Source organism: Mustela nivalis (assembly GCF_964662115.1).
Source record: "Mustela nivalis genome assembly, chromosome: 17".
In the NCBI taxonomy this organism is placed as follows: domain Eukaryota; kingdom Metazoa; phylum Chordata; class Mammalia; order Carnivora; family Mustelidae; genus Mustela; species Mustela nivalis.
The window spans coordinates 28,153,654-28,164,247 of NC_139036.1; the positions used below are offsets into that span (position 1 = coordinate 28,153,654).

Genomic DNA, 10,594 nt, shown 5'->3' on the forward strand with positions numbered 1-10,594 from the left:
GGGAGAAGAAGGGCGCCCCCTCTCCTCTCGGGGCCGTGTCAATGCTTTGCACTTGGAGCCTGCGTGCGGCTGGGGGTCCTTCCCCAGGGCTCTGGGACCCGGGCGCCCCCCGCCTCAAGCCCTTTCGGCGGGTCGGGTCGGCCCGCCGCGCTTTCCCGTCCCGGCGCAGGCAGCCGCGGGCGCGGGCGTCCGGGTGGGGGCCGGGGCAGGGGGAGGGGTCTCGGGGCCCGCTGGCCCGTCATTGGTTAATATTTTATTCTGTTGACATGTTTTCTTACTGCTGAGGCTTCCGACACCTTCTCCCCGGCACCCCCCCTCCCGGCCGGAGCTTGGCTTGAGCTGTCAAAACCCCGCCCCCGGAGACCCACAATTGGTCCAAAAAGCGTAAAATCAGCAATCAAGGGGGGCCTGGCTCGTTAGCGCAGGGGATCCGAGCAGGGCAGGACATGTGAGATAGTCACAGTTTTCCAGAGATCACGACAAGATCTAACCAGTCGCGCGTGGTCCCCGGCGCCGGAGCGGGCCAGCCCAGCCCAGCCCCGCGCAGAGCCCCCGCCACCCCCGCGCCTAGAGCCCCGCGCCCCTCGCCGTGCGTCGGACGGGGAGCCGGGAGGAGCCGCCGCCGCGCCTGCCACCCGGGTCGCCCTTCCTCCGCGCGCGCCGCCGCCCGGGCCGGGGGTCCGAGCCGCGCGCCCCCGGCCCCGGCCCCTGGGCGCCTGGGCCGGATGTCCCGATGAGAGAGCCGGCGCTGGCGGCCAGCGCCATGGCTTACCACCCGTTCCACGCGCCACGGCCGGCCGACTTCCCCATGTCCGCCTTCCTGGCGGCGGCGCAGCCCTCCTTCTTCCCGGCGCTCGCACTGCCGCCCGGCGCGCTGGCCAAGCCGCTGCCGGACCCGGGCCTGGCGGGGGCGGCGGCGGCGGCGGCCGCGGCGGCGGCGGCGGCCGAGGCGGGGCTGCACGTCTCGGCACTCGGCCCGCACCCGCCCGCCGCGCATCTGCGCTCGCTTAAGAGCCTGGAGCCCGAGGACGAGGTGGAGGACGACCCCAAGGTGACGCTGGAGGCCAAGGAGCTGTGGGACCAGTTCCACAAGCTGGGCACCGAGATGGTCATCACCAAGTCCGGGAGGTAGGGCGGCTGGCTGGCCGGCGGGCATGCAGGCGGGAGGGCAGACTCGGGGACCCGACAGCACCCACAGGCGCCGACCCGGCCGCTCGCCCGGCTCCGGCCAGGAGCCACGCTTAGCTCCCACAGACAACCAAGTTGACTTTTCTCATTTAGCAGTGAGCGAATTTTTAAAAACTAAAACACCAAAGTTACCCGAATGAAACAAAACGAAAACACGCTCCTAAATAATAGTCCCAACCTTTCTGAGTCTCAAAGCCGAGGAGGCCCCGCCGCTCGGCCCGGGCGGGTTCTCCGAGATCTCGGCTGCGGCTCCTCAGCCCTGGCGCTTGGCTCTCCTGCCTCCGGGTCTGGCTCTCGGAGCTCTGAGGAGATGCCGCATCTCCCGGACCGTCCTCTGACCCGGGAACCCAGAATGAAACTCACACCGTGCTAGGCCCAGGCTGGCCAGCGGATTCCAGCCCGCCATTCCGTTCTGGCAGTAAGCCCCAAGCGGGCCCAGCTGCAGCCTGACCTCGGCTGGGAGCCTTGTCCAGGCCCAAGGAGTGAGAAGCCCCCTACTCACACACTGCTCCAGCCTTAAACACTGAAGAAAATCACAGTCCCCAGCCCCTCCACCGTTCGACTTAACCATCAAGAATCCAGGCCTCAGGTTCACCCTCTTCCCCCGAAACGCAAGGTTCTCGTTGGGCTGTAACCCAGTTCCCCAAGCAAACATCTTCTGGTTTTATTTTTGGGAGTTTCAGTCCCAGTGGGCATAACCCCCGAGTGAATTTGGGGGAGATTCAAAAGAAGCAGGTGTATTTCTAGGGGGCCTGGGTTTTCTGGTCATTGACTTTCATCTCAGATGAGGGAGAAAGACAGTCACCAAACCTGAGGATATGAGGATAGGGCCCATGGGAAACCATATAATAAGAAAGGATTTGACCAGCGGAAATGGGCTCCCCCAGGAATAACAACCACAGGTGGGGTCTCCTGGGCAGTCATATGAGGGCAGAACAGCGACAACAGGGAAACCCACATGGGGAAGCTCCTGGCAGTAGTGTATGCCTGGAGAGTGGGGTCCTCAGAAATAAAACCGGGTTCCACGGAGTCTTCCCCTTTCCCTTTCTCGCAGGCGGATGTTTCCTCCCTTCAAGGTGCGAGTCAGCGGCCTGGACAAGAAGGCCAAGTACATCCTGCTGATGGACATTGTGGCCGCTGATGATTGCCGGTATAAGTTCCATAACTCACGCTGGATGGTGGCGGGCAAGGCCGACCCAGAGATGCCCAAACGCATGTACATCCACCCGGACAGCCCGGCCACGGGAGAGCAGTGGATGGCCAAGCCTGTGGCCTTTCACAAGCTGAAACTGACCAACAACATCTCCGACAAGCATGGCTTCGTGAGTCCTGGGCAGGCGCTGGGAAGAGGGTCGGACACTGCATCCGGCTCTGCAGGGGGTGGGGGCGGGAGAGCAGGCCCCGGGATTCCCCAGAGGGGAGCGCTGGCCGAACCCTCAGAGTGCCCCTGCTCGGGTCACTGCCCTGTGGCCCATGCTGGCTGAGCTTGGGCCCAGAGGGCTTCGCTCTGCAGGCCTGGGGAAGGAAGGGGTTGTGGGGCGGCAAGCTTCAGGCTGCTCACAATCTCGGCTGGGGTCCGGCCTTCCAAAGCTCTTCCTAGAGCCCAGTGGGAGGCAGGTGTGACCGGGACTCATTTGTGCAGCCTCTGGTCTTTAACTGCTGAGTTTGGAAGTCCCCTCCCGGACAGCAGCTTTTCCCCACCCTTCCCCTTGACCCATGTCCCCATTTCCCCCCCAAACTAGGAGATTCAAAAGTTAAACCAGCCCCCTTCACATCCTAAGACTCCTTTCCCTCCTTCTACAGGCAGATGCCCCACCAGGAGGAGAGAGTTTGGGGGTTCTCTCCGTTTCTTCCTGAGCCAGGCCCCGCAGTGAATGGGAGGGGGGAGTTGGGGCAAAAGGGACTACCCATTGTTGAGCCCCTGGAAGGTCCAAATCTTCTGTCGGTGGAGTTACTAGGGCCTTAGCAATGAGCCCAGGGAGAGAGGTTAAGAGTGGAGTTTTGTTGGGTTTTTATTTTGTTTTGTTTTCAATTGGGATAAATTTTTTAAGTGGAGAGAGAAAGAAACTGCAATAAAGAAAACAGGGGAAAAAATAGAAGAAAAAGAAATACAGGCAAGAAAAAGAGCAGAGAACACAGGAGAAAATCACCATGGAGGGGGTGGAGGAGGCAGACGAAGAAAGAGAGAGACTTGGAAAGTGGTGCGGTTCCCAGGAAGTAGAAATGCTGGGGCCAACGGCTGGGGGCTGCCGACTGACCCGCACCCTCCCCACAGACGATCCTGAACTCCATGCACAAGTACCAACCGCGCTTCCACATCGTGAGAGCGAACGACATCCTGAAGCTGCCCTACAGCACCTTCCGCACCTACGTGTTCCCCGAGACCGACTTCATCGCGGTCACTGCCTACCAGAACGACAAGGTGCGCTGCGTGGGCAGCGGGCCCAGTCCCTGCACCAACACCCCCTTACACCTGCAGGCTCCAAATCTTCACTCATTCCCCCCCACCCTGAGCCCCCAGGACCCACCCTGCACCCTCACAGCTCCCTCCCCAGCACCAAGTCTTGCACTGTAAGCGCAGCACCCACTGAAATCCCCCAGGCTCCCTCCCAATTCCACCACAGGAACACAGAGGCTCCCCAGCACAGGAACAGCTGGGCACTCCTTGGGGTGGGGATGTTTACTTAGCAATTAGCAGAGACCCCAGACTGCGCTGACATTTTTACATTTTATTCGTTTATTTCTTGGCTCGGAGATGGGGATTTAAATGAAGAGAGGAAGCCGGAGGCAATCTGCCCTGGCTTTTCGGAGGCTGGGGAACCAGCGATTGGAACCTAGGGCCCAGAGGGCGGGACAGGTGACACAGGTTCCCAAAGACCTCCTCCCCCATCCGTCCAGGCCCTGAACCCCTTGGGAAGTGTTTAGAGACTTTTCCTTTAAGTTAAAGGGGTCTTTCTTCTTGCTGCCTTTCTACACTCTCTCTTTAGAGGGGCAGAGAAGCACTCCCTCTGGGCCTGTGCCCATGTGTACCTCTCTGCGGAGAGTGTCCAAGTGCTCAACCGGTCATTCTTTTTGTCTTTGTGAAACGCTGTGTATGCGGGTAGGCGGGCAACATTTTGGGTGTGGAGGTGTGTGGATTCCTTTGGTTCCGTGGCACGTGTTTGTTTTGTCTGTGTGTACTTGCGTGTGCGCGGGCCCGTGAGTGTGATTTGCGCCTGTGGCGTGGACCAGCATGTGCTCTGCTGTCCCTTTACGCGCCTCCTACGCCGGGTTTGTTTAACCTGAGTGACCGAGCGGGCCCGGGTGCATGCTTAGGCAGATCCCGACTCTGCGCACAGCTCAGGGCTTGTGTGTGCAAGATAAGAGAATACGCCTCGAATGAAGTTTTTGGAGGAGGAGAGACCCTGTGGCTTCCCGCGAGGTCCGCCAGCCGGCCTCACCTCGCCTTCCGTCTTGGGGCGTCCTGTGCCAGGCGGGCGGGGACCAGGGGGACCTTCGTCGGGCTATCCTCCGCGCCGGCAGCCTCTGACCTCGGGGTGCCCCAGGCCAGGCTGGAGGAGCCTCTTCCAGACCTGACGCCGCCTCCTCGGTCCCCCGCAGATCACGCAGCTGAAGATCGACAACAACCCGTTCGCCAAGGGCTTCCGCGACACCGGGAACGGGCGGCGGGAGAAAAGGTGAGGGGCGAGCCGGGCGGCTCTGGGGAGGGTGCCTGAGCGAGCAGGCCGCGGGGTTGTGCGCGCGCCTCTGACCCGCTCCCTCCGCTTCTCCCCAGGAAGCAGCTCACGCTGCCATCTCTGCGCCTGTACGAGGAACACTGCAAGCCCGAGCGCGACGGCGCGGAGTCGGACGCCTCGTCTTGCGACCCCGCCCCCGCGCGGGAACAGCCACCCTCCCCGGGGTCAGCGCCTAGCCCCCTGCGCCTGCATCGGACCCGAGGTGAGGGTCGAGTGGTCGGACCCGGGGTGGAGGAAGGGCGGAGGGGAGGCCCTCCTCCGGGGGCCCGGTTGGCTCTTTGCTGAGCGTCGGGTAACCGGGTAACCGTACGGCCTGTGGGAAGCGCCAGCACTGTGTCTGGGTTGGGGCACCCGACCCAGGCCTTCCCTGGGAGGGTGGTCCCCGATAGCTAGAAGATCTGGCTGGACTCCGAGCCAGGCCCCGGGCGCTGTGTGACTCTGGGAGTGAGTTTCCTTACATGGCTCAGTTTCTCCAGCAGTAAATACGGGGCCTTAAATTAGGTGACCTGCAACTGCCCCCTGCCCGACGAGGAGCTTGAAGCTCCTCGGACGTGGCTTTCCTGAGAGCCGGCCTTTCCCAGTCTCTCCGACCTGGCCCAGATGCCGGGGGAGGCCTCGCGGGTGTGTCTTCCCGCGCCCCTGTGACCTCGCGCGTCCTCTCTTCCGCAGCGGAGGAGAAGTCGTGTGCCGCGGACAGCGACCCAGAGCCGGAGAGGCTGAGCGAGGAGCGCGCGGGGCCAGCGCTAGGCCGCAGCCCGGCCCTGGACAGCGGCAGCCCCCCTCGCTTGACCGAACCTGAGCGCACCCGGGAGCGGCGCAGCCCCGAGAGGGGCAAGGAGCCGGCCGAGAGCGGCGGGGACGGCCCGTTTGGCCTGCGGAACCTAGAGAAGGAGCGCGCCGAAGCGAGGCGGAAGGACGACGGGCGCAAGGAGGCGGGCGAGGGCAAGGAGCCGGGCCTGGCGCCGCTGGTGGTGCAGACGGACAGTGCGTCCCCCCTGGGCGCCGGACACCTGCCGGGCCTGGCTTTTTCTGGCCATCTGCACGGGCAGCAGTTCTTCGGGCCGCTGGGGGCCGGCCAGCCGCTCTTCTTGCACCCGGGACAGTTCGCCATGGGCCCCGGAGCCTTCTCCGCCATGGGCATGGGTCACCTGCTGGCCTCGGTGGCGGGCGGCGGCGGCAGTGGTGGAGGAGGCGGGCCAGGGACCGCCACTGGGCTGGACGCAAGCGGGCTGGGTCCCGCGGCCAGCGCGGCAAACACCGCCGCGCCCTTCCCTTTCCACCTCTCCCAGCACATGCTGGCATCTCAGGTAAGGCCTGTGATCGAGAGGGAGAAAGAACGAGGTGGGCATAGGGCCTGAGGGTGCCATGGGCTCTCTGAGTTCAACTGGCAATGACTCTGTCCTGGGGAGACCCAACAGACACTCTCCAGGATGCCTAGATTCAGGGGAGACTAAGACTGTAGGTCTAGGGTCTGGCCAGGCACTGTTTCTTACTTGTGTCTGACTCTCAACAAATCCCTGGCCCTCTTTGGGGTTCCTTCCCTATGCCTCAAGCACAGAGTGGCACCCATTAGAGTCTTCCTCTGACAGACTGGATTTGCTTCTGACTTTGGTGAAGGCCGCTTTCCTGGCCTCAGGACACTTCTCTTGGAGGCAAAAGCTCTTGGCTCACTGTCAGTCCCTGAAAGGCTATGATGCCTGGAAAAAGGGAGTAGAAAAATTTGCAATATTTTCTGAACAACTGACGGCCACAGAGACCCACCTCTCAGATGCCTCTGGCTACTTTCAAGTCCTCTAGGAAGTCCTCTGACGTGACAAAGGACAGGGCTGGGCTGTTCCCCCCATTTTGGGTCTCCCAGCTCCTTCAGCCACATATCTCAGGAAAGAGGGGTTCAGTTCCCCAGGTCCAGGCTGAAATTCTGAGCTCCCAGGGGAGACTCTGAAACTGGCCAGCAGCAAAATGTGGAGATCCCATGGGGAGAGCGGCCTCTTTGGTTGTTTGGGTGGAATATTCCCTGTGGAAAGATTTGGAATCTCTACATTCATTTTCTTCCCTCTGAGGTTTCTGGCAAATTGAATCCTTGAGATCTTATCTTAAGGGAAGGAAAATAGGAATTCAGGTCTGAGAAGACTCCTTTGGTTCTGAAGCAAATATTTTTAAGGGGGGGTGAGGAGTTTCTGAAATGGGTTTTTAACAGAGCTCAGTGTCAGGGATGTGTGGAGTGAGTGAAGCGCTCACATCACGTGTGTGTGGCTCTGAGATGGCCAGGAAGCCTCGGGAAAATGGAACGTAGGGCCTGGAGGTTTAACCTGCATTCTTGATTCTGTGTGTATGTGAATGCCCCCTCCCCAGCATGGGCGTCCGAGAGGTCGTGCAGAAGTCAGGCCTTCCAGATACAGCCTGGGCCACAGGTGCAGGGCCAGGTGGAGAATACCCAGCACTCAGGAGGCTTCATGCTAGTGGTTAAGTTCCTGAGCCAGGGTAGCCTGCCCCTAGTGCTCAGATAGAGCCAATTTTGGGGAGATCTGAAGCCTCCCTCCTTCCTCCCCACCTGAGATGCCAGGACTGAATGCCCAGTAGAATTGACCTTCTCGGGAAGGATATTTGCTCATTCCTGACTAAGCGACTTCTTTCCTTCTCCCTGCCTGAGCCAGGCCTGAGGCTCCCTGGAAGCCCAGCGCAACCAGCCCCTGCACTCCTCCCCATATCTCCATACTCCGGGGAGGGAGCCATTATCTCAAAGGTCAGCTAATCCAAAAGTCAGGCCTCATGGACTCAGACGGGTGTTTGTCTGGGGTTTCCTGGCTACTGTGCTCTCCACAGGCAGACTTTGCATTCCTTCCTCAGCTGCCACTGAGGAGCCGCCAGGAGTTCTCTGTAGAATATCCAGGCGAGTTTATAAACGGATTGGCATCTATGCTCTTCTGGTCCAGGCAGGAGATCCCTGGGCAAGCAGGCAGGTAAAAGGAGAATTTATAGGGCTCCTCCCCTCTCCTGCCTGTGCTTCCTCAGTCCTTTGCGGGCACCTCCAGAAAGAAGGGCTGGGGAAGACAGTGTTCGAAGTGAGCAGAACTTCCCAAGACAGCCAAATCTGCCTGCTTGCCACCTGGCTCTCTGCCTGCCCAGTTTCCTGCCTCCAGGCCTTTGCCCATGCTAGTGCAGCCACCTGGCGTGTCTTTCCCTCACTCTTACTGTAATACCTGGCCCAGAGCTTGATGGCGCCAGACCTTTGCATCATACTCAGAAGTGAGCGCCCTTCTAACAGGGTTGGCCTAAGCACACCGGCTCATGCCTACCTGTGCTGCTTGGGGTTCGGGTTCTGGGAGCTCTGGGCTTATATTCCTAGAAACGTAGGGCAGGGATGGCTGGTGGTAGCACCACCCCCAGCACCGAGCTTACCCTCGGAACACCTCCGGCAGGATGCCTAACCCTTGTCTTGTTCTGTTTCTTTCAGGGAATCCCAATGCCCACTTTCGGAGGCCTCTTCCCCTACCCCTACACGTACATGGCAGCTGCTGCGGCCGCGGCCTCTGCTTTGCCCGCCACCAGTGCTGCGGCCGCAGCTGCCGCCGCCGCAGGCTCCCTGTCCCGGAGCCACTTTCTGGGCAGTGCCCGGCCCCGCCTGCGTTTCAGCCCCTACCAGATCCCGGTAACTATCCCGCCTAGCGCCAGCCTCCTCACCACTGGGCTGGCGGCGGAGGGCTCCAAGGCTGCAGGCGGCAACAGCCGGGAGCCCAGCCCCCTGCCGGAGCTAGCTCTCCGCAAGGTTGGGGCCCCTTCCCGGGGGGCCCTGTCACCCAGCGGCTCAGCCAAAGAGGCGGCCAGTGAACTGCAGAGCATCCAGAGACTGGTGAGTGGGCTGGAGAGCCAGCGAGCCCTCTCCCCCGGCAGGGAGTCGCCCAAGTGAGGGGGCTGCCCAGCTGCTCCGCTGCCACGCAGACCTCCCGGGCTGCCTGCCCCTGCTGCTTGGGACGTGTACAGCACAGAATGGGTATTTATTTAAATAAAGGAGCAAAAGCAGGCTGCAGCAGCCGGAATAGAGGCCCGACCAGCCATCCGGGGCCTGGGACATTTCCCTGGGCCTCACAAGGAATCCGGCTGCCGGGAACACAGTCGCTTAGGAACCACTGGTCACGGTCCAGATCTGCTCCAGTGTCAAGGTGGTATTGGCCAGGGGCCCCTCTGGGTCCTCCAGCGCCGTGGGGAGGCCTCGTCCTCCCGCCCATCTGTCTCTCCAGAGCCAGAAGGTGCAGGAGTCAGGGATGGGAGCCTGGGAGAGAAGCCCAGAGCCTCTAGTCTTGGGCCTGGACCACTTGAGAATCTGCAGTGAGGGATGCTGGGCTCAGTGAAGACTGAAGTCAGTGTAGACTTGAGCTGGGAGGGACCTGTTCTTTTAGTCCTCCCACTCTTTCCCCCTCAAAAGAGAGGCGCCCCTCCCACCCCTGGATCAGCGGAGGGAGTGGCACTTCGGCCTTGAGTCTCCAGGGGGGGAAAAAAGATATTTATGAAATAAATGGTAATTTGTGTAAATAAGCTTTAAGGTTCCCAGAATATGCAAATTGGTATTAATTTATTCAAAGGTGTACATTGCTGTGTACATAATATCTAGAGATTAATTCATAGCATTTAAATTTTTTTTTTTCATTTTACATGAGCATCTATATTGTACAGGGCTGGTTGGGGGCGGGGGGGGGTCCTTGGCTGCGGGAGAAGTTCCGACCCCTGGAGGAACTCCCACCCGCCAGCCCCTCGGCTCCCCTCCCCACCCCCCACGCCCGGGCTTTGCTCGCCCGGCCCGCGGGCTCCACCTCAGGTTTTCACTTTTCGCTACGGAGCGAGACGAAAAGACAAAAACGCGAGAAAACAATAAAACGCTGCAATGCGAAGTGAACGGCGCTGTGCGCTCTGTGGGCCGCGTGGGGCAGGGGGCGCAGCGAGCGCGTAGGGAGGGGCTGGGGGCGGGGACTAAACGTTCGGCGCCCCCTGCTCGGCAGCAGCTGCACCCCGGGGGGGGGGGCAGCGGGCTGGGGCTGCGGGCGGAGCTGCGAGGCCGGGCGGCGCCGGCGAGGGCCGTGGGCTGGGCCGGGAGGCGCCGAGCAGCTTCGAGCCCCCCGTTCTTCGCGCGCGGGCAGCCTCCCGGGCCGGGGGCCGGGCTCCCTCTGCTGGCCACTCGCCTCTGGCCGCCGTCCCAGCCATTCCGCAAGGGGATTCTGGGCTCCCTCTCTGGGACTCCGGAGTGGAAACGCGTGCCTTTTTAGTGCCTCTGGGGAGCTGGAGCTGGGAAGATGGCTGCACCCTACGCCCTCTCTCCCTTTAAGGAGCTTGGCCAAGGTGCACCCAAAACCGCGGGCGCTAGAATCCTTTTCCATCTCTCTGCCTCCTGAACCTCAAAAAGAAATAATTCTCAGGACGCCTGGCTGGCTCAGTGGGCAGAGCTTGCGACTCTTGATCTCGGGGTCCTGAGTTCGGACCCCTGTGGGTGTAGAGATTAGCAAAAAAGAAGAGGAAAGAAACACTTCTCCTTGTCAGGGTTGTTGACTAGAGTGGCAGAATCTAACCTGAGAGTTTTCCCGTCTAACGCATCTAGATGTTTCTTCAAGGTGTGGGGAGTGTGGGACCATAGGCTACTACCTCTCCTGCCTCAGTTTTCCCTGGTATAATAAAGGGCT

At 61.0% G+C, this 10,594-nt stretch overlaps 1 protein-coding gene across 1 annotated transcript; it reads left to right on the top strand.

Moving 5' to 3' along the window:
* Positions 1-596: 596 nt before the first annotated feature.
* On the top strand, positions 597-9,811 carry TBX2 (T-box transcription factor 2). Its single transcript, XM_082707504.1, has 7 exons — positions 597-1,128; positions 2,243-2,510; positions 3,464-3,610; positions 4,789-4,865; positions 4,964-5,127; positions 5,595-6,232; positions 8,380-9,811. Exons 1-7 carry the CDS (start codon positions 734-736, stop codon positions 8,830-8,832), a joined length of 2,142 nt encoding a protein of 713 aa, XP_082563630.1. The 5' UTR covers positions 597-733; the 3' UTR covers positions 8,833-9,811.
* Positions 9,812-10,594: the final 783 nt, after the last annotated feature.